Source organism: Punica granatum, chromosome 4 (assembly GCF_007655135.1).
Source record: "Punica granatum isolate Tunisia-2019 chromosome 4, ASM765513v2, whole genome shotgun sequence".
NCBI lineage: Eukaryota > Viridiplantae > Streptophyta > Magnoliopsida > Myrtales > Lythraceae > Punica > Punica granatum.
The window spans coordinates 38,675,211-38,696,891 of NC_045130.1; the positions used below are offsets into that span (position 1 = coordinate 38,675,211).

General features: G+C 41.2%; 6 protein-coding genes across 6 annotated transcripts; 4 read left to right on the top strand and 2 right to left on the bottom strand.

Annotated features, from left to right (window-relative positions):
* The first annotated feature begins 219 nt into the window (after positions 1-219).
* Positions 220-3,950, top strand: LOC116205426 (protein REVEILLE 6). The gene is made up of 8 exons (XM_031538035.1): positions 220-709; positions 1,396-1,453; positions 1,807-1,930; positions 2,015-2,188; positions 2,322-2,426; positions 2,769-2,878; positions 2,999-3,058; positions 3,439-3,950. Exons 1-8 carry the CDS (start codon positions 498-500, stop codon positions 3,535-3,537), a joined length of 942 nt encoding a protein of 313 aa, XP_031393895.1. The 5' UTR covers positions 220-497; the 3' UTR covers positions 3,538-3,950.
* A 1,441-nt stretch (positions 3,951-5,391) lies between these two features.
* LOC116205082 (40S ribosomal protein S10-1-like) lies at positions 5,392-7,092 on the top strand. The gene is made up of 4 exons (XM_031537541.1): positions 5,392-5,544; positions 5,985-6,263; positions 6,355-6,482; positions 6,711-7,092. Exons 1-4 carry the CDS (start codon positions 5,469-5,471, stop codon positions 6,786-6,788), a joined length of 561 nt encoding a protein of 186 aa, XP_031393401.1. The 5' UTR covers positions 5,392-5,468; the 3' UTR covers positions 6,789-7,092.
* A 132-nt stretch (positions 7,093-7,224) lies between these two features.
* Positions 7,225-10,201, bottom strand: LOC116205081 (heat shock protein 83-like). Its single transcript, XM_031537540.1, has 4 exons — positions 9,760-10,201; positions 9,482-9,623; positions 9,099-9,379; positions 7,225-8,944 (listed from the first exon to the last, which is right to left on the bottom strand). The coding sequence occupies exons 1-4, from the start codon at positions 9,898-9,900 to the stop codon at positions 7,391-7,393; spliced, it is 2,118 nt and encodes a 705-aa protein (XP_031393400.1). The 5' UTR covers positions 9,901-10,201; the 3' UTR covers positions 7,225-7,390.
* A 1,111-nt stretch (positions 10,202-11,312) lies between these two features.
* On the top strand, positions 11,313-15,133 carry LOC116203450 (glutaminyl-peptide cyclotransferase). The gene is made up of 11 exons (XM_031535182.1): positions 11,313-11,785; positions 12,066-12,122; positions 12,211-12,246; positions 12,437-12,501; positions 12,840-12,903; positions 13,720-13,837; positions 13,974-14,071; positions 14,343-14,413; positions 14,495-14,522; positions 14,653-14,707; positions 14,817-15,133. Exons 1-11 carry the CDS (start codon positions 11,495-11,497, stop codon positions 14,936-14,938), a joined length of 1,005 nt encoding a protein of 334 aa, XP_031391042.1. The 5' UTR covers positions 11,313-11,494; the 3' UTR covers positions 14,939-15,133.
* A 321-nt stretch (positions 15,134-15,454) lies between these two features.
* LOC116204409 (probable serine/threonine-protein kinase At1g01540) lies at positions 15,455-17,365 on the top strand. Its single transcript, XM_031536481.1, has 6 exons — positions 15,455-15,981; positions 16,120-16,224; positions 16,340-16,462; positions 16,653-16,814; positions 16,894-17,023; positions 17,111-17,365. The coding sequence occupies exons 1-6, from the start codon at positions 15,455-15,457 to the stop codon at positions 17,333-17,335; spliced, it is 1,272 nt and encodes a 423-aa protein (XP_031392341.1). The 3' UTR covers positions 17,336-17,365.
* LOC116203449 (probable polygalacturonase) lies at positions 17,365-19,409 on the bottom strand. Its single transcript, XM_031535181.1, has 5 exons — positions 19,343-19,409; positions 18,914-19,225; positions 18,656-18,776; positions 18,301-18,546; positions 17,365-18,201 (listed from the first exon to the last, which is right to left on the bottom strand). The coding sequence occupies exons 1-5, from the start codon at positions 19,364-19,366 to the stop codon at positions 17,516-17,518; spliced, it is 1,389 nt and encodes a 462-aa protein (XP_031391041.1). The 5' UTR covers positions 19,367-19,409; the 3' UTR covers positions 17,365-17,515.
* Positions 19,410-21,681: the final 2,272 nt, after the last annotated feature.

Below are 21,681 nucleotides of genomic sequence, written 5' to 3' on the forward strand. Positions count from 1 at the left end.
CGTTATAGATGGAAAAGTGAATCGGTCCTCGGTAAAGTTAAAAACTTTAATGTTTATGTCATGAATGCACTCAATTTTATTCAATGGTCAATTCATAAACAAGCCTAGAAGTCGCTCAAAGAAGATTAATCAATATTTCGTACAAACCTAATTAATCACCAAAAAAAAAAAAAGGAGGACGAGATTTTAACTATAAACTAATACGCACGCTCGTTTAGCGGGCACGCGTCCCTCTGCGCACAAAAGCCCCTTGTTGCGTGGCGCGTTCTTATTGGTCGACAGGGCCACAGGCAGCCGGTCGTACCAGATGCCGACCCTCAGGTCCCTATATAAATGCGGCGCTCGCTCTAGCTCACGAGAGCCGCATTTTCTCGTACATTTCATTTCAATTTCAATTTCAGAGCTCTGAGCTCTCACTGATACAGACGCGAGTCCACATAGAGACGAGACACCGCCTCTGGTTTGGTTTGGTTTGGTTTGGTCTGGTCTTCATCCATATGGTGTCCAAGAACCCGAACCCGGGAGAGGGGTTCTTCCTGGATCCGAACGGAATGGCGCTCCCCGGCCTCGGGCCTTTCGTGGCGGCGTCCACCACCGCCCCCCCGGCCGAGGATCCGGCGAAGAAAGTCCGGAAACCCTACACCATCACCAAATCGAGGGAAAGCTGGACCGAGCCCGAGCACGACAAGTTCCTCGAAGCCCTTCAGCTGTGAGTTAATGGCATGCCCCTGTGCTTTTAGTATAGGGTTTTATGAGCTGAGCAGCATCGATTGTTTTTTAGCTGTACCGTGGAGAAATCGGAAATTGGCGTTGAATGTGCCTAATTTTCTGCTCGAGTATGGCGTACTTTTGCTAAAATTTTCTACTTTTCGGTCCTTTTATTTAGTCGAACTTTATGCCATTTCCAGTAAATTCAGTTCACATGCTTGTAAGTTGTGGCAACAAGCTCGCCGATTTTAGGGTTCGGTCTGCTTCTTTGTCGAATGAATGACGTTGTAACATGTGCAAGAAGAAATGCCGTGTAGGTCTTCTCATACCATGACAGTAGAAATGGCATAACCTAAACTGGTCGGTTAAGGCTGTCATAACAAGACGAAGAGGAGCCGTGGACTTTGTTTCAAACATGAATACATCACTGGTCGATGAGGGCTCATGTGACATATCTGGTGGATTTTATGGAGTTTTTAGTGTAGATTTATTTCTCATGAAGTCACTACTTGCTGCGCAGGGTAGTTCAGGTTCAGAGTCTGGTCTGACATTGAAAGGATACACGGTCAAAAATTTTTCCTTGCAAAAGAGTTTATTAATATTAAGACTCATCTGATTCTCGCACAGGATGTGATTTTGCTGTCTGAGATAGGTCAATGTTAAGACGTGCTTTTTAATCTTCTTCAGCTTTGATCGTGACTGGAAAAAGATTGAAGCATTTGTCGGGTCGAAGACAGTCATACAGGTACCTCAGTAGTCATGTTATACTGTCAACTAATTAATTGAACATATTTTATGTATTTTGCAGTTGGATGCTACTTTCAGAATCTTGTAGGGCGGAAAAATTTCCACATTGTGCCTTTTATTTTAGGATTTCTCATTAACCATATGTGAGTAGAGCAAATGCATTGCACTTTGGATTTCAGTTCATATCCATTGGTTTAGAAGAACTTTAGTGAATGGCCCAATTACAGTATCTTACTCGAGGCAATGGGCCATGCTGCAACTTCAGTTTATTACCGTCTGAGCAAGTTCGAACATTGCATGACTGTTTAGAGGACAGTGACTGATCTCTGGATGGAATCAATGTAAGTGCAGATACGGAGTCATGCTCAGAAATACTTTCTAAAGGTGCAAAAGAATGGCACAAATGAACATTTACCTCCTCCACGACCTAAAAGGAAGGCGGCCCATCCATATCCTCAGAAAGCCTCGAAGAATGGTGAGAGCAAGTTGCATTGATATAGAGAATTTTTTCCTGGTATCAGATGGTGGTCACTCACTCTTGGATACGTCTATTTTGTAGCTCAAGTGCATGTGCAAGCATCGGGATCATTTCCTCCTTCATCTGGCATGCTCGAATCTGGTTATGTCCTACGGCCTGATTCCTCTTCGATTCTTAGGACTCCTAATAGTCCTAAATTAGCTTCTTTGGAAAACAACTCAATGCCAACAATCAACTTACCGCCTACAACGAAAGGTGAAGTGAATCTATACTATATTCTTCCTAATGAGGTTAAATAGGCTCAATCGATTTTGCTCATAGTTAAAACACTACTCGGGCTAAATCAGCACAACGTATCACAATTAACCGAGTTGTTTGTGCTTTGTAGGTGCAAATGTGGTTAATAACAGCACTAGCAGTTCAGAGAGCACCCAAAGAACGCGGCCGGTTTGTGAGCCAACTGAGCAACCCCGTAACAATCATACGCTGAGGGGTAAGAATTCAATTTCTTTATCCTTTTGATATCTACTAGCTATAAGCTTAACCCTACATATGGAGTCTTGGCAGTCCTTAAGATAATCATGTATTCTTTTTCCCCTGTTCAATGGTGAATATATTTTGTGAAGCAATTGGCACTAAGGTGCTCATTGCTCGTATGAACAAGTGGTTCTACATACTACTTGCCTAGATAATCACATTCATGATGCCTTTGCCTGCTATTGCTTCGACATGAATATAACCAAAAGATATTGCTTCTACATGCATGACTTGATCTACGTTCTCGCCATAATTCAGCATGCAATTAACTTACAATGTAGCCTTTGTTTTGCTGCAGTTCTACCTGATTTTGCTCAGGTATATGATTTCATTGGCAGTGTCTTTGACCCAGATGTCACTGGTCACCTGCAGAAACTGAAAAGGATGGATCCAATCGATGTCGAAACGGTATGTTCCTCTGAAATATGTAGTATAGCATTAGCATGTGACCCTCAGTTAAAGGATTTTACCTATACATGAAATAGTTAAAGGATTTTACCAATACATGACTTATTTACCTATTAACAGGTTCTATTGTTGATGAGAAATTTATCCATCAATCTTACAAGCCCAGACTTTGAGGATCATGTAAGCTTCCCCTCCTCCTCTGCTTCCCTTCTCCTCTGCTTCCCTTCTTGAGAATCTTGCATATTGTAAAAGAATATAGTAAATGTATTGTTGGTAAAAGGATTGTCATAATGAGACCGCAATCAGCTATAGCCAATGCAAAATTGTGTTTGTCGGTGCCTTTTTAGCTTTCTTTGTGAGTTGTGGTCTCACCTTTTGGTATTGCTTAAATGGTAAAAGTATCTCTACCCAAGTGAGTAGTTCCCAGTGCATCGTACATTCACTTTGTTTCACACGACTAGAATCTACTCCCTAGTGCTGATATCTTTGACGACATTGTGTCTCTGCTACTTCTTGTGTGTATATCAACTGCGCTCTTATGATTTACTAAACCTTTTCAGAGGAAGTTGCTTTCGACCTACGAGACGGACTTTGAGATAAACAACCAGGGGAAGGAAAGCAGGGCTTTTCAAGACTTCCAATGCAAGAACGTCGTGTGAATCTGGGAATACGTGGCAGAAGAAGGCGTATCCAATTCTACGTGCCAGCAGCTGTTATTTGCTACTTCAATTTTGTCCGTGAACCATGAGTTTTCAATATGTGGTCACGATGTCAAGGCTCTGTAGATTGTAAGCAGCGTTTGGGGTACGTTGTCGGGCCTTTGGCTGCAGAGTGCACAGTTCGTGAATAAGTGTTATATTGTCTTTTATATGTGTATGTATACATATCCCAGGAGAAGGAAGGAAAAAAAGCAAGAAAAAAGATCGAGGTCGATTAATAAGGTGGCTGTGTATAGTTTAGTTTGAAGTTGGAGGCTACAATTGGAAATACTGGAGTTGAGGTCTTCTCTCTGTTTTATGTACAGTTCTCTTCTTCATCATAAGAAAAGTTTTGACTCTCTCTAGCCTAGCAAGTTTCTGCTATTCGAGTAGCTGTAGCAATAATTATGCTCATGTAATAGTTTTATTTCTGTTCACGAGAATGTGCACGCGCAATTACGGGTTAGAATATCGTTCAGTCTGGTGTTATCGACCTCTTGTAAACATGAAGAACAAGATGTTTTCGTCGCTCCATGTATTGATGCTCGTTGATCTTAGTCATTTGTTGCTAAGGGAAGAGTCTTTTGAATTTTCCCACCGTTTGTTCCTATAAAGGAGAAAAATCTCTGGTGATTCTAACGGCTTGACAATCAAATTATATTTCAAAATATTGTTGTCTAGTCAGTAGCCCGCTTAACTGTCTATTCTCTTACAATTTGCATTTTCATTGAAACTTTTTTTTTTCATGACATATTATTATTTACGAGAGATTCAGAATTTAATCCCATTCAGATTTGCTATCAAATTTTTAAAATTTTAATTGTAATTTTAACTCTATTCATTGAACAACAAAAGTTAACAATATAATTATTATTTTTACATTTTTTTTTTCAATTTTTTTAATCATTCAATTCAGTTTTTAATACTAGATTCTCTCAACTATCAATTACTTTTTTCACAATTCAATAATACAAAAATTACTTTATCTTAACTATTCATTACTTTTTCACACTTTTTCTCATAATTCAACAATACAATTATTACAATCCAATTAAAATTAAAATTCAACTCTACTTAATTCTAAAATCAAACATACATTAAAGGATTTATCCTATTCAAATTTTAGAGGACGGAGTTGAAAATTCGAATTTGCCTCGTTTACCAACTTAACGTGCTTCACTAGAGCTCATGATCCTAAATTATCATGTACGTCTGAATTGGAACTCGACAATGTTGCATACTTATAAGCGGATTCCTCATAGGCATACGCATCTCCATTAATATATATATATATATGTATATATATATATATACTTGGATAAGTGATGAGACTATTGAAAGGTGAAAAGGTTTATAATTACACTTAACCAAAGAGAAAAGTCGACTAATACATTAATTATCTATCAAATTTTTCTTAAATGATCAATTACGCAGAACTGAAAAAATTCAGACGAACCTTCAAATAAATATATCCATAATATAGACAAAAGATTAAATAACATCCATAATCAATTGTGATAATTTAAAGGGGAAAAATATATTTACTTTTTAAAGGGGGAACGTTTAATAATAATCTTCAAAAGGTCATAGCTGTTATATTTCAGTGATATGTGCATTATTGTGAAGGCGAATATACTATATGAGCTTCCCGCGGCATTAATGGAGACTTTCCTATTCAAATATTCAGTCCATTGAGTGAAGGATATAAACCAACCTTCCTTCCTTCTCCAGATTGTTGATCAGCTAGGGTTCGCTTCTCTCTGCAGCTGCTGAGGAAGAAGAAGCAACTCCTGTTGGCTGCGGAAGCCATGGTGGGCCTCTCTCTCCGCCTCTTTCTCGATCATACGTGCAAAACTGTTGTTAACTTTCGTTATACTAAGGCCTGATCGGTGATGGTTGTTGCATTTCTGTGTTTTCAGATCATTCCGGAGAGAAACCGGAGAGCGATCTCCAAGTACCTCTTTCAAGGTTGTTCTCTAAATACAGTACCTTCACATTTGACAATTTCCATGTCCTATCTAGCACGTTCGCTTTTGTTTCCCGATAAAACTGACCAAAGAGATCAGACCATGAACTGCGGTATCATTTGCAAACAAGCTGCTAGTTGGGACCAATGAGTAATGGTGGATTGGTCGATATATTATGTTCTGCTAAATAGTAGAAAGCACCTGAGAATGGAAGAGGTCCTGTTGGTTCTGAATTTCCGAAGTGAAAATATGCGATGCGATGACCAGCACTAGCAGCAATTAGTCGCACGTGCGGTAAAGCCTTGGTTGATACGGGCTCGTTTCGCTTCCTTTTTTCTTTTTGCCTTGCGTACACTTGAAATTTTTGCATATCCTTTGCAGACAATACCGTGAACTGATGAATGCATGCATCTGACTCGGAGAATCGTTTCTGGCCACCAGAGGGTGTTTGCTATGCCAAGAAGAGCTGCAGTCTGGCGATCCACCCGAATATAGATGTCCCAAACCTGCAGGTCGTTAAGCTTATGCAGAGTTTTAAATCCAGAGCGTATGTTCTGGAGACGTTCGCATGGATGCACTACTATTGGTACATTACGAATGATGGTGCCGAATTTCTGAGGACTCACCTCAATCTTCCATCCGATATTGTGCCGGCTACCATGAAGAGACCGCCTAGCCTCTTTACTCAACCAATGGATGGATCCCCTGCCGATCGTCCACTGTATTATAACTCACCCTGATCATTACAGTTGATGAGTGTTCTGTCACTCTAGTCTAGGTCCGATTTTTTTATTTATTTTTCCATCCTTATGTGGGTTTGACTGTCCACGACGTTTTGAGGGAGACGGTACGAGGTCTGGGGATCGCGATGGTTATCGCAGAGGTGTTTTGGGAGGGTACAAAGGAGGATTTCCTGCGGACTTCCAGCCTACTTTTCAGGTACATTTGATGCTATCTCATCAATTAGGTTCATTGTATGGTGATTTCAAGAGAGTGACGTTTATTATGCGACTCACGCGATTTTGAGACATTGCTGATTCAGGGTTACAAACCATTTGCCTCCTTGAAAAAATTGATTTTACACGTCTCTCTTATCTTGCATATGTATCTGCCAAAATTACTGACCCTTTTGCAGATCATCTAAACTCGTGGCTTTGTATTTTGCAGGGTTCAGGTGGAAGCCCTGGCTTTGGTTGTGGTGGCGATGGCAGTCGTCGGTCCTGGTCACCCTCCGACCTCCCTTAGAGACATCCAGTGGTATGTATTCACAGCTCCTGGATTGCCGTTGGATCATAGTAGATATAAATAAACATGCAGCCTTAGTCCCATAATTTCCTGGCCGGAAGTTATTAGAATAAATCGGAGTCCATCTTTGCTACATACTGTTCTTTCTTAATCAAATGCTTGCATGATTACATCATGTGCTCCAAAACAATATCATGTAGTTACATGAATGCGTCATGCACTCCAAAACAATCTCTGGAACGTGGGTTGTCTTTTTTACTTGTAGCCATGAAGAGGCACGTCGAGCAAATTCGTGTTGATTCAATTCTCAGTGTCAAAGGGATTTATATAAGATAATGTCCCGGATAACATCGGCTCTGAGTTTGAACAATTGGATCATAACTGTCTGAACCAGCAATTGGAACATCGCAATTTTCTGAGACACCATGAACAACTATATATGAATACACGCCATGGGAAAGCACTTTTAGACCAACCATTCGAAATTACAGCTTAAGACTAATATCAACAACTTCCCACCAAGACTCGACCAAAACATACGACAACTAAAAATAAAATGTGGCCAGTAGCAGTTTTTCTACACTCGAATAAGAGAGAGACATTCAGTCAACTTCCTCCATCTTGCTCTCCTCAGCTCCGTCGTCCTCCAGGGCAGGCATGTCGGCATCATCCCCAGCGGCTTCATCCTCATCGATGTTCAGGCCCAGCTTCAGCATCCTGTGGATCCTCGCAGCGAATGTGTTGGGATCATCGAGGCTGAACCCGGAGGTCAGAAGGGCAGTCTCGAAAAGCAGCAGCACAAGGTCCTTCACGGACTTATCATTCTTGTCTGCCTCGGCCCTCTTCCTCAGCTCCTCCATTATGCCATTGTCGGGGTTGATCTCCATAGTCTTCTTGCTCGACATGTATGAGCTCATGCTGTTGTCCCTCAGCGCCTGCGCCTTCATGATTCTCTCCATGTTTGCTGTCCACCCGTATTCTCCCGTCACCAGACAGCAGGGGGAATCCACAATCCGGTCAGAGACAACTACTTTTTCCACCTTGTCTCCGAGGATGTCCTTGATCGTCTTGCACAGGCTCTCGAATGATGACTTCTTCTCCTCCCTTCTCTTCTTCTCTTCCTCGGATTCATCATCCAGCTTTAGGCCTTCCTTTGTTGCTGAGACAAGCTTCTTACCATCATATTCTTTCAACTGTCCGATGGCATATTCATCTATTGCATCGACCATGAAGAGTACCTCATAGCCTTTCTTCTTCAGCCTCTCCAGGAACGGAGAATTCTCCACCGCCTTCTTGCTCTCCCCAGTGATGTAGTATATCTCCTTCTGCCCCTCCTTCATTCGTGTCACGTAGTCCTTCAAGCTTGTCAACTCGTCCCCACTTTTAGTTGAGTGGTACCGGAGCAAATCTGCCAGTTTTGCCCTGTTCTGGCTATCTTCGTGAATGCCCAGCTTCAGATTCTTTGAGAATGCCTCGTAGAACTTGTTGTAGTCCTCCTTGTTCTCTGCAATCTCATTGAACATTTCGATACATTTCTTCACCAAGTTCTTCCTGATGACCTTCAGGATCTTATTCTGCTGCAGCATTTCCCGGGAGATGTTGAGAGGCAAGTCATCCGAGTCCACGACTCCCTTCACAAATCCAAGATACTCCGGGATAAGCTCTTCGCAGTTGTCCATGATGAAGACCCTCCTCACATAGAGCTTGATGTTGTTGAGCTTCTTGCGTGTGTCGAAGAGATCAAATGGCGCCCTCCTCGGGACAAACAGGATGGCCTTAAACTCGAGCTGCCCTTCGACAGAGAAGTGCTTCACAGCAAGGTGGTCTTCCCAATCATTTGTCAAGCTCTTGTAGAAGGAAGCATACTCCTCCTTGGTGATCTCCTCGGGTTTACGCAGCCAGATTGGTTTCTGCTTGTTGATGAGCTGCCACTCATGGGAAATTTCCTTAATCTTCTTCTTCTTGCCTTTCTTCTCCTCCTCCTCCTCATCGACTTCCTCCACATTTCCTTCCTCTTCTTTCTTGGGCTCATCGTCCTCGTCGTCACTGATCTCTTTCTCGGTTGTTTTCTCGGTCCAGAGGTAAATGGGATAGCTAATGAACTCAGAATGCTTCTTCACAAGGTCCTTAATCCTCCTCTCTTCCAAGTATTCCAACTGCATCAGGTAAGACACAAATTCCATGAGATCAACAAGGAAGCCAACACCGAAACCACATTCTCAATTCTTCATTTTTGGGGCATATCTAAAGCACGTTTAGGCATGAATTAGCGAAACAACGGTCGCAGTCACGGTAGAATTTCCTCCATACCTGATCTTCCTTGAGGAAGAGGGTGATTTTGGTTCCCCTGCCTAGTTGCTCTCCATTGACATCTCTTGTGACAGTAAAAGAACCTCCCGCCTGAGATTCCCAGATGTACTGCTCGTCATCATTGTGCTTCGTTGTCACAATGACTTTCTCAGCAACGAGATACGCCGAGTAGAACCCGACACCAAACTGTCCGATCATGCTAACATCAGCTCCCGCCTGCAGTGCTTCCATGAACTCCTTCGTTCCCGACCGCGCAATCGTACCCAAGTTGTTCACAAGATCTATCGGACAGGCACGCCCAGTCCCACTATCAGCTATCGCCTAAATCGACTGAAAGAAACAGGACAAGGAGTGGAAATTGGCGCGAATTCAATGAAAGGTACCTGCTTTAGTCATGCCGATGCCGCTGTCGATGATGGAGAGTGTCTTGTTGGCCTTGTCGGGCACGAGCCGAATGAAGAGCTCAGGCTGTGCATCGAGCTTGCTCTTGTCCGTGAGGCTCTCGAATCGGATCTTGTCCAGAGCCTGCCAATAAATCCCAGAGAAGTCAATCACTCTAGTTCCCACAAAACTTGTCCCCAATTGCAAAACATCCTAGAAAACATATCTCGCTGTTCACTATTTACGCAGAGAACTCGCGAGGAAGGATGGTAGAACATACATCGGAGGCGTTGCTGATGAGCTCGCGAAGGAAGATCTCCTTGTTGCTGTAGAAGGTGTTGATGATCAAGCTCAGCAGCTGATTGATCTCAGCCTGGAAAGCGAAGGTCTCCGCATCCGCCATCTGCACTTCCGCGGTCATATCTCCGACAATGCGGTAAGCTCTTCTTCACGGGAGAGAACGATTGATCGCGAGAGCTTTGGATTTTGTCACTGCTTCTGATACAAAGAGCGCGGCAATGGCAGAGTCTTTTATATAGGTCGGGGCACGGGTGTCTGGATTGTTCGACGGGACGGCGTCGTATGAGAGAGGAGTGAAGGGAGGGATCATCGGAGAGACCAAACACCATAGAAGTTGGTCGGAGACAGTGAGGAGTCCAGAAGGTTCTGTCCAACTCGCGAAGTCTGGAATCTTCTTCGTCTTCTTCTTGCTCCTCCAGCTCGTCTTCTCCCCTAACGGGCCAGGCCCTGCTCCCGCCCTTTTCTGGCACGTGCCGCCTTGAAGCCTTCTTGCCGTTTCCCTATTGTGTTGCTCGCTGCCGCACGTGACGAATCTGACGACGGTGCATGTGGGTCCCAATATGAAGAGAGGGGGTCCCACCCTGCGTCCTGGATCTTTGCTTCTGAACCACTTAAGACCCCCGAGTTTTTATTTGGCCAATTTGGACCTTGTAATTTCAGATTTGGAACCACTTTGCCCCTAGAGATCGTGTATAAGCTACACATCGCCTATACAGGCTTTAGTTTACGGTATTCGGCTGAAACTCGACCCTATCCCCAAAGATAAGAAGGAGGACTTCACGGTTAAATATACATAATATAATAATATTTTTTCGGTTGCATAATATTTTACGAGCCCAAAATACGATGAGTTTATTTAAATTCGCGGATTTTGGATGGAAATAAGTTGTAAAATAGCGATAGCTATGCTTTATTGTATCAAAATATGAAAGCTCCGTAGTATGGATGCGTGATGTGCACTGTCCAGTTTGACTAATTTTGGAATGTAAAATTTGATTGTTGATTGACTATATGGTGAAAATTAATGGGGCACTAAATTTAGGGTCAAGAATATAATTTTCGTTATTTGGACTCGTATCCTCTGAAAAGTTCGTTTATTTCATTGAATGTACGTTCACAAGGAAAATGAATTTTTAAGAAATGAATTATGTTAAATTAATTCCTTTTCCAGTGTGATAAAACATATAATAATACGATAATAGAATTGACACATGACACAAAAGCATAATCTCACGCTCTCTGTTAATATCTATAATTTATAATAAATATTAATTTTTTTATTTATTTGTTTATTTTCGAATTGCTAATGAATTTCCTTCTGTTCTTGAAATGAATACATTTTCCATTTTCTTCAATTATTTTTAGGAAAATGTTTTCTTATTGACCGAAGACATTTGTCTTGCCAAATATAGAAAAATAAAAAATTTACTGTCCTATAGGATAACTGTCTTATTGATTTTAAGATGTAAATTTTGATTGTTGACTAATTATGCGGTCAATATTACAACGGAAACAAAATTAGTGTCCAGAATGTAATTTTTATTTTTTGATCTTCGTCCCTCCAGTAAGATCACAGCTACATCGGCAGAGTGAAAGTCAATTCCTCTGGGGCTGGGGTGACCAAAGGCCAGCTTATCTCCCTCCGGCGAGCTCGCCGCCCGCCAACCACCGCTCCTACTCTATTAATCGGCCGGCGATGAGATCTCCGAATTGCCATGGCAAGTAAGAAGAAGCTCATGGCAAGTAAGAAGAAGCTCAACAAGCGATCCGTCATCCATCCCCAAACCACCGCCACCAACACGTCCATGGCTCCCTCTAGGCGTCCAAATCTCAGCTGCGGGAAGCTCGCATTTCTCGCTCCGGCACTTCCGGTCCTCTGCTTCTTCGGCCTTTTGAGCATCTTCTGGAGCTGGTCGAGCAAATTGACGGTCGATCATTCATCACCCGTCCTGTACGCCATCGAAGTCGTCAACGAGTTTCCTCACGATCCCCAAGCTTTTACTCAGGTAAGCAGAATCTACACTCGAGCCGTCCTCGATCATTGAGCGTGAAATTTCATCGCTTCATTCCGTGATTGTTAGCTCTTGCATTTGATCATTCTGAGTATTCAGTTGAATTGTGTGGAATAATATCATCTATAGCATATCATTTCGTCCTGTCCAAATTGGGGATTGCAGATTGATTCCATAATCGAAGTTGTTTAAGTTTAAAGATGGTTGCTTGTTTCTGCATTATCTTTGTTCTTGTTAACCGACTGAGGCTTGTTGTCTTGATACTTGATATCAGGGGCTTCTTTATGCAGGAAATGACACTTTGTTCGAGTCTACTGGCCTTAGTGGGGAGGTAAGAATGACTGTGATTCCTTGCGGTCACACTTCGGTTGCTTATACATTAATACATACATCTCTTGACCTTTTGTTAAACTTTGCAGTCATCAGTTCGGAAAGTCGCTCTACAGACTGGAAAGGTAGAGTTTTACATTTTTTCTTGTTAAATGGTGTTTTCAGTGAGCCTCTTTCAAAATAAAGCGACTAGAATTGAGAGCCAACGCTGGAGTAGTAGCCAGTTATTGTATTAACTTGCTCGATCTGCTTGTTAAATTGTCTACCTGATGATGTTTTCAAGTTTTTCGTTGTGGCGGTTCACCTATTTTGCAGGTTGAGGCAATTCACAAGATGGACTGGTCTTACTTTGGGGAGGGTTTGACTCTTCTTGGAGATAGGTATGCGGGAAAACCAGTCCGCTAAAGTAGAAATTAGATGATCTGGATGGTTCATATACTAAGGAAACTCGTTGCAATTTTTGATATCTGCAATCTTCGTTAGGCTATTTTACACCAAAAAGAGGGGGGGGAGGGGGGAGTGGAAGAGTGGTTCAGTAAACTCTTGAAAGACTCCATTAGGCATTCTCACTCTCTCACTCTTAAATTTGATTGCACCCGGTCTCCTTCTTGGACATCATTTTGTGTATTCTCTTTTGAGCTTTCTCTGTTTGATATGCAACTATCAATACAGAAAACCTGATAAGAGTTCTAATTCTATTCTTTTATTCTTTTTGTAGGCTGTTCCAAGTAACTTGGTTGAAGAAAACTGGTTTCATATATGACCGTTATAATCTAAGCAAAGTTTGTGCTTCACATTTTCCCACATAATTTTCGTTTGGAACAAGCACTTTGTTGTCATCAGGTGTTGGACAAAAAAAAATAGAGTAATAGAATTATTATATGATTGCGTGACATGGAAATTTGGATTCTATACCTTCCATATGCTTGTGTCATGGCATAATCTATATGCATATTCTGTCTGAAATCACACTTCAAAATGCAAACTTGCAATATGTCTGATCACATTGAAGCATAATACTGAAGTTCACTGATGGATTGCTGGAACCCTATGAGAGATAGGCTATGACTCTGGTAACCATGATATGTGCATTGTGAGTGATAACATTAGCTACATTTGAGAGAACTTAAGAGTGACACTTTGCTGTTCTTTGCCATTGCTCTTTCAAACATTTGCTTTTGTTCCATTTGTTTAAGCAATTGATTCTAAAACAATATATGGCATTTGAGAGATCTCATTGTAATGTAGCTGGCTACATCGTTTAGACCATTAACCTAAGTGAAGGCAAAAGAAGTTTTGAACTGGCCAATGGTTAAGAAAGTAATTTTATACCATGCTTAAATGTGACTCTGGTGGTAGCTTTCAAAGCAGGAACCATACTAGTCGGTGTTGCACCACCTTGCATTTGAACAAAATATCGGACATTTTTTTACGTGTGAAGAATCTGATGTTCTGATTGATAATTCTTTGCCCTACATCCTGTTCATTGAATCCATTTTGCTCGTGTTCCATCAGCTCTGGCGTAGATGCACCTTCGCTAAGTTTTGGTGGAGGCCACTCATCTGTAAGTGATTAATTTGAATTCGTTTTTGCTGCAGTTTGAGGAATTCACTCATCAAATGCAAGATGGTTGGGGCCTGGCAACTGATGGAAAATCCTTAATCGGAAGTGATGGGACTTCGACATTGTATCAGCTAGATGTACAAACACTAAAAGGTTTGCCTAACTATATCTTTTTAGTGAAATTGATATCAGTTCTTGATGATAACTCATGCCCAACACCAATGCTCTTCAGCTTCTCCCACTAAAGAACGGTTCCTTGGTTTCTAAATAGTTAAAATGTTTGCTGCAGTCATGAGCAAGAGGATTGTCACACATAATGGTCATGAAGTACACAGCCTTAATGAACTAGAGTATGTAAATGGTGAAGTTTGGGCGAATATCTGGCAGGTACTTGTTCATGCCTCTGATTTCCTTAATTACATAACCTGGACCAAGAAGTCACGTCATGGATGTCCATTGGCTGACTTCATACAGTTCACCATGCTAAGTTTGTAGCTTTCGTCAATCTAGTTTTCCATGAACCTATTAAATACACCACAATAACTTAATCCAGAGAATCGCTATTTTAGAGTTCGACCCATGAACTGTAATCTTTGAAGAACATAATAGGCTCTCATATCTTGGAACGACTCCCGTCTGAGTTTCTGTGTTTTCGCAGAGTGACTGCATTGCAAGAATATCATATACAGAAGGGAAGGTGCTTGGATGGATTCTCCTCCCCAATTTAAGGTTTTAACTCCATCCCCTTGGAATAAATTCGTATTTTCCTTTCATATGAGCTAATCAGATCGTTATGTTTCTGTCTTGCAGGGAAGGATTAATAGCTACTGGATATCATGTAAGTTTTTGCATTAAATTTCCTTGTTCTCGATTATATATTCTTCGGAGAGTGAAGATGCTGAAAGACGCAATCCTCACCTTTTCGTTTTGCCTTTATTCACTTACCTCTTGTGCATCCTGACCTGTAGGGCATTGATGTTCTAAATGGCATAGCTTGGGATGGTGAAAACAAGCGCCTGTTTGGTAAGTCCCGAAACTTTTCTTGGCCTCGTCTTAAAAATGATACATTAAAATTGTTGCTGATCTATAATTCTTTTTTTTTTTCTCCTTTTGCCCCCAATTTTTCATGCAGTGACAGGAAAGCTGTGGCCGAAGCTCTATGAGATAAAGCTACATAGAATGCAGAATAACTATGATGACGAATTTGTCCAGCAACTTTGTTTACGTAAGCCATTCAATTTTGTTAAACCATAAACGCAGTGTATGATACAGAGCAGTTAGACTAATTAAGAAAGTTCCAGTGTCTCATTAACCAACAAACAGACTGGTGATCATCCCTTGGTTCTTTTTGCTTCTGCTCGCGAGGCCCCCGGGTTTCAGACAGCGATCTGTTATCGATTATATATAGCTTTGCAAGAAAGATTAGAGATGGCAGTTCTGTTGAATTAACATCTGTTTGAACATATTCTCCTTTTTGTTTCGAAATGCCGTAGTCAGGTGATTGGGCCATGGTCCCGGCTTACCTACGCCGTGCTTGGATGTGGCTTGCCCACAATATAGTGGGGGCCCACATCACTCTGGACCCGTGATGTGCATTTACCTAGTTCCCAGGTGGAATATCATATAACGGCCATATCCATAATTGCCGGAATCCTCCCAACAAACAAAATGAATGATTTTATGTTCTGCTGGCACTGAAGAGTGAAGACTGAGCTTTGGATTGGGAGGTAAAACCCAGCCATCATTCCCTTCTTTCATCTGCACCTCGGCATGTCGTCGTCGTCCAACATATCGTTTTCGATCACCGAAGCTCTCCAGGAGCACACCTCTATCTTCGGGATCAGGCTGTGGATCGTAATCCTCTCTGTGCTCTTCATTCTCTTTCTCATCCTCACCTTCCTCTACTTCTGCATCCCCTTCTTCCATTGCTGCCCCCACAGAGAACCCTACCAGTCACGACATCGCCTCTCCAACTCCTTGCTTCGAAGGCCATTCAATGCCTCAGAGTTAGAGAGGGACTTCTCGCCAGGGAAGCAGGGGATGGAGTTGGAGGCCATGTGGTCTGCTCACAAGGGTGGACCTCCTGGTGTGAGCTTTATGGGTGATGTGGAGGCGTTTGGGTTCCAACTGCCGTTGGCTAATGTGGGAAGAACTCGGTTTTCGGCGCATGAGATTGAGGCGGCAACAAATACGTATGGTACAAGGAACTTGATCGGGTACGGAGAGAGCAGTGTTGTTTATCATGGGGTTCTGTTCAATGGCGCGAGAGTAGCAGTGAAGAGATTGCTCAATAACAGGTATTATAAGTGACTGGCTTACTGCGCGAAAGACCCAATGCATTTGGCCCATGCATCGGGGCTCATGATGTAGTTATGGCAAACTTAACCATGTATGGTATCACAAACACTAATCGTCTCTGTTTCCGACCCAATTAGTTACGAGGATGATGAGGAACTGAAGTTAGAATTGGACGCCATCACAAACATCACACACAAGAATCTCGTGAAGCTGCTCGGGTACTGCCTCGAGGGAGAAGACAGGTATCGAGAATCCGGATCACTTTCAGACTGGCCTATGCAATATAGTATCCAGTTAAGGCCAAAGCATGATCTTGTGACGCGTTTCTTATGTATGTTCTGGTGCTTGATACATCAGGATGCTTGTATACGAGTACATTGATAACGGTAGCCTAAACCGGTGGCTTCACATACGTGATGTGGAAGCCAGCGCTCTGACATGGGATCGGAGGATGACTATAATCCGAGGAACAGCCAAAGGGTATATGATAAGTTGATATTACTTCGTTTTCTTGAGAGGGTATCTTCGTGTTTGGTCTTCTACAGTTTGGTGCAGTTTTCTCCACACTGTTTTATCTGCATCATATTATAGTTCATCTTCATACTTTTTTTTAAAAAAAAATAGGACTTATTTTGTTATATATAACATAAAAAGGGCATTATCTGCACAGACTGGCTTACCTTCAGGAGGATCTTCTCCCAGGAATCGTCCATGGTAACATAAAATCGAGTAACATTGTGCTCGACCAGCAGTGGAATCCTAAGATCTCCGATATCGGTTCAGCTCTGCTATTCAATTCTGGGTGGAGTCCCAGAACGCCTCTCCAGCCAAGGTAACCTGCTAGTCTAAACGACGATCTTTAAGTAATTATATCTACTGAAGTTCACATAGGCTTTGCTTCGGCTTTCAAGTCATCAAGCATCAGAAACAGCTTTTGGAGAGATTTCGGCCGAGAAGAGTACCGATGTCTATTGCTTTGGGATACTGGTCATGGAGATAGTAACTGGAAGGCTTCCGGTAGATGAGAGCCAACCTCAAGCAGTCAGTCCTCTACTGATCAAGCTTCGCCATTTGATATGTATATACACCGATGACTGATATCTTCCCTTATTTTTTCGCGAATATCAGGTGTATTTGATCGATTCTGTGAAGTCCATGATTGCGAATCAAGAGATTCCACATTTGCTGGACCCCCGGATCCCTGAGATGCCGCCTCTGAAAGACCTCAAGTGGATACTTCTGATTGCGATGATGTGCGTCGACCCGGATCTAGCTCAGAGGCCTAAGATTGGTCATGTGGTCCGGATGCTCGAGACACCGAGCTTAGCACTACTCAAAGATATAAGCATATAATGCCTTTTTTGGATGATAACTAGCTTCAATTCCCATGAAACTAGGGAAATTGAGAAGAGACAATTTTATTCTACTCGAATAATTTAAATCACCAGCTCGTTTAGTATATCCTGCAAAACTTATGCAAACACTTGCATTGTTGGCAATCTAATTGATCGGTTTAATTAACTGAGGTCGGAATCAAGCGCTACATTTTAGGAGAGGGAGGTCCTCGACTGGGAGCCGATCGGTAGGGTAATTGCACTTGACTCCCTCCTTCTCTGGCAACGCATCGCAGGCCTTCGGAGTAACATTGCTCGTGACCCCCGACACATCGGTGCAGTTCCACTGGACCTCCTTCGGCTTCTCAGTGAGTCCAATCGAGACATCGGAGATGCAAATGTCCCTGAAGGTATCACCCTTGATCCCGTCCAGTTGGGCGGAGTAAGTCACATTCTCGGCCGACCAATACCTGTAATTTATGTTCTGTATCATCGGGAGAGCCTTCGGGTCGAAACTCGGGTCAGGGTGGGAGCCGTATGAGCCGGTCATCCAGAAGACATATTTCATTGTATTGATGGTCAAGTTCTGGGCAAAGATGTCCTTCACATAGCCGCCGCGACCCACGGCAGTCTTGATCCTAACCCCTGACTCAGTGTTGATCGCCGTGATGTCTTCGGCCCGCACGTCCCGGATCCCGCCGGACATCTCACTCCCCAGAGCAATGGTGGCGCTGTAAGGGGAGATGCAAGTCAACCTCCTGATAACCACGTGCTCTGTCGGGATCCCGACCTTGATGCCGTACGTGTCCCACCCGCTCTTCACTGCAATGCAGTCATCTCCAGAGACTATATAGTTGTCCTCGATCCTTACGTTCGAGCACGAGTCTGTGATGAATGGCCGATGTGATTATACAAAACGAGGATGGCAGTCAGACCCGTGGGGCCAGTGAGCCATAGCTAGGACTAGGCCACAAATATATGTACCTGGATCGATTCCATCAGTATTTGGAGAATGAATTGGTGCTAGAATAGTCAGTCCTTGAACCACGATGGTGTTGCTATAAATTGGGTGGACAAACCACATCGGCGAGTCGATGAGCGTGAGGTTGGAGATTTGAATGCGGTCCGAGTACATGATCTCGATCAAATATGGTCGGGTCAAATTCATTTTCCCGGACTTGAACTTCTTCCACCATGAGGCACCCTGTCCGTCTATAGTTCCATTATTTCCTGATGAAATACACGACGACATTCCGGTGATTTCGCGGTAGCTGGTCAGATCAAAACAACAATCTAAAATGAAAAGCCACCTGATGGGGTCGGTCCGCCAATGTTTTACCTGTTATTACTACGTCGGTGAGATTCGTACCCCATATTAGACTGGCGTACCTTCCGTCAGGGGCATCTCTTCCTCTTCCATATGAAGGAAGCACCGGAATAGACGGATACTCGGACTCGTCCTATGCAACAATGGACTGATTGCTTAAGCAGTACACATAATAAAATATACGATCCCGTAAGCTTACAGGCTATTGCGGGTTAGGCGGACGAAACCTGAACAACCCTCGTATTCACCCATGTATCATATTAACCATACCTGGGAACCAAGAATGATGGCGTCCTTATGGAGATACAGGGTGAAGTGGCTGGTGAGGTTGAAGCTGCCGGTCAGCCACTTCCCGGCTGGAACGATGAGCTGGGCCCCACCATCGGCAGCCAGCTTGCTGAGGCTCGCCACGGCCTTGTTGAAGGCCTTGGTGTTGGACGTCTTCCCGTCTCCGACGCCTCCGAAGTCAGTGATCGATGCGCTGTGCTTGCGGCAGCTTATGGCCGAGTACTCCTCTCGGCATTCCGCCCCTCCCAGGCCCAGCAGGGCCACTATCAGGACTCTCCAAATTATCGAGAAAACCTGCGGAGTAATAAGAACAATAATAACATACCTAAGAAAATTAATGACGGGAAAATAATGGAGATATTGCGAAATGCCAATTTCAAACACAGGATGACACAGAGAGAGAGAGATTACATGGGAGGTAACGAAGGGCTTCATTGTTGAAATGTGAGAGTTTTTTTGTCTTGGGAAGAAATTAGTTTTTATATAGAATCACTTACACCCGTCTTTTTTTGGGCAGTTTATCATATCTCCCAAAAAAAAAAGAGAGAGAAATTAATCTTTGAACCATTTTGGAACGAAATCCTCGTGAAATCCATAGATTTTTGGATTTATTTTTTTTGAAATTAATAACCCGTTTGATTTCATAATTTGATTTTAAGATTTTAACTCTAACTTTAACTATATTCACTACACAAAAAAGTCAACAATAAAATTATAACATTTTCATTTTTCTTTAAATTTTTTAACCATTCAATTCAATTTTTAATAATAAATTCTCTCAACTATTCATTATTTTTTTACATTTTTTTTCATAATTCAACATCACAATCATTATAAATCAATTAAAATCAAAATTCAACGCAACTCAATTTTGAAACCAAACACACTATAAATGTACCCGACAATTTGAGAAACAAAATATACCGACCAAGTTTGGAAGAAAATAGAAGTCTTATATTATTATACTATATAAATATATTGGCTATTTTGGTAATGGAGTATTACTTCACTCTACTTTATATTTTTCCCAATTCAACAATACAATCATTACTTTTTATATATTTTTTAATTTAATAATAAATTATGTCATATACTATTTTTAATCATTATTATAATTTATTTTTTAATACTAATTTCTCTCAATATTTTCATTACTTTTTTATCTTTTTTTTCTAATTTTATAATAAATTCTCTCGTATACTTTTTCTTAATTAGTGATATCATAAGAATATATTGTGGGATATTCTCATTGTAGTTTCTTTTATTTGGGCCAACTTCTGATGGTAGTTGGAATTTCATGAATTTTGTTGATGATGCAATTTTTTTTCGGTGTGTACCATGGTATTCATAAGCTCAATGACCCATGTCTAATCCAGTTCGAACTGGGTCGGTCGACTAAAGGGATAAAGCTATTCCAATTAATGATTTTTATCCATTCGCAAGACTCGAATCTGAGATATTACTTAATGGACACAAACGCCAAATTTCTTGAACCAATCATTGTACTTGATGTAATTAACATCTATATGGCAAATTTTGATTGACTTTTACTTCGGCCAGGGAACATTCGTGGTCTTATATATATAATTTTATCAGTTTGATCATGCATTCACTTATATATACTTTGGAAGTCGTTTGATAAATTTCGGGTTCCGAATTCGTTATTCAATAGGACTACATATGTCATTTAATAATTATTATGATTTATATTTCACTGTACTAAACCATGATCACCCTTATATAGCTGAAAAAATATGTATACATGGGAAGTTGGCCCGCCTTTGCAGAGGTCATGCCTTTTTTTTTTCTCTATGTTGCTAATTTATTAATGAAGTTTTTTTATTGTAATATTTAAGAGTTATTAAAGGATATGTGTTTAGTCGATTTGAGTATGATAGAGAAAGAATATAATATTAACAAAATAAAGTATAGAATCGATTATGAAAGTAATTAAAAGAAAATTTCTCTTAAATCGAAAATAATACAAGTATTCATGGATTTTTGTATTTTTGTAATGTGATGAGCTCTATTGAGGGGTTCGAGCGCATAAAAGAGCAATGGGTTTCTTCTTCTTTTCATAAATTAATAATAATATTTGTTGTCTAATTTTAAATATCTTGATAAAAACAATATATATACGGATGAATTTCTTTTTTTAATTTGATAAAAACGAAGATTAAATGAAATATATAATATCACAAATTGAAATTTTAAAATAACAAAGATAAAAAGTTACAGAGTACTAGAACTTCCTTACTCTTTCTCATAATTACTTATAAAAGGACTTAAGTTGATCTATGTTTTTATCGATATTTCCATTTCGATTATAAGAGAGGTTTGTAAGTCTAATACAATGAAATAAAAAATTTAATAACTAATAAAAGAGCACAGATATCCCAATGAGTATTGAACTTGGAACCTCTTGGTTACCTTGCGATATTATGCTACATTTTTTTTTTCGGCGTACACCTCGATGTCTGGAAGCCCAATGCCCCAACTAATCCAATTTCAGCGGAATCGGTCCACTAAAGAATAAAACTCCGCCAACATGAATTTTCTATATTCACAAGAGTCGAATTCAAAATCTTATTTAAAGAGAACAATTTTCGAATCGCTTGAATCATAGATAATTGTGTATTTGTGAGTGTGGGGCTGTAATTTCCAATCACGAGCATGATTAACATGATAATTTGGTAATTCCTTGAATTGTCAGCTTGAGTTTCCATAAATGAATAATAGGTTGTTTATAA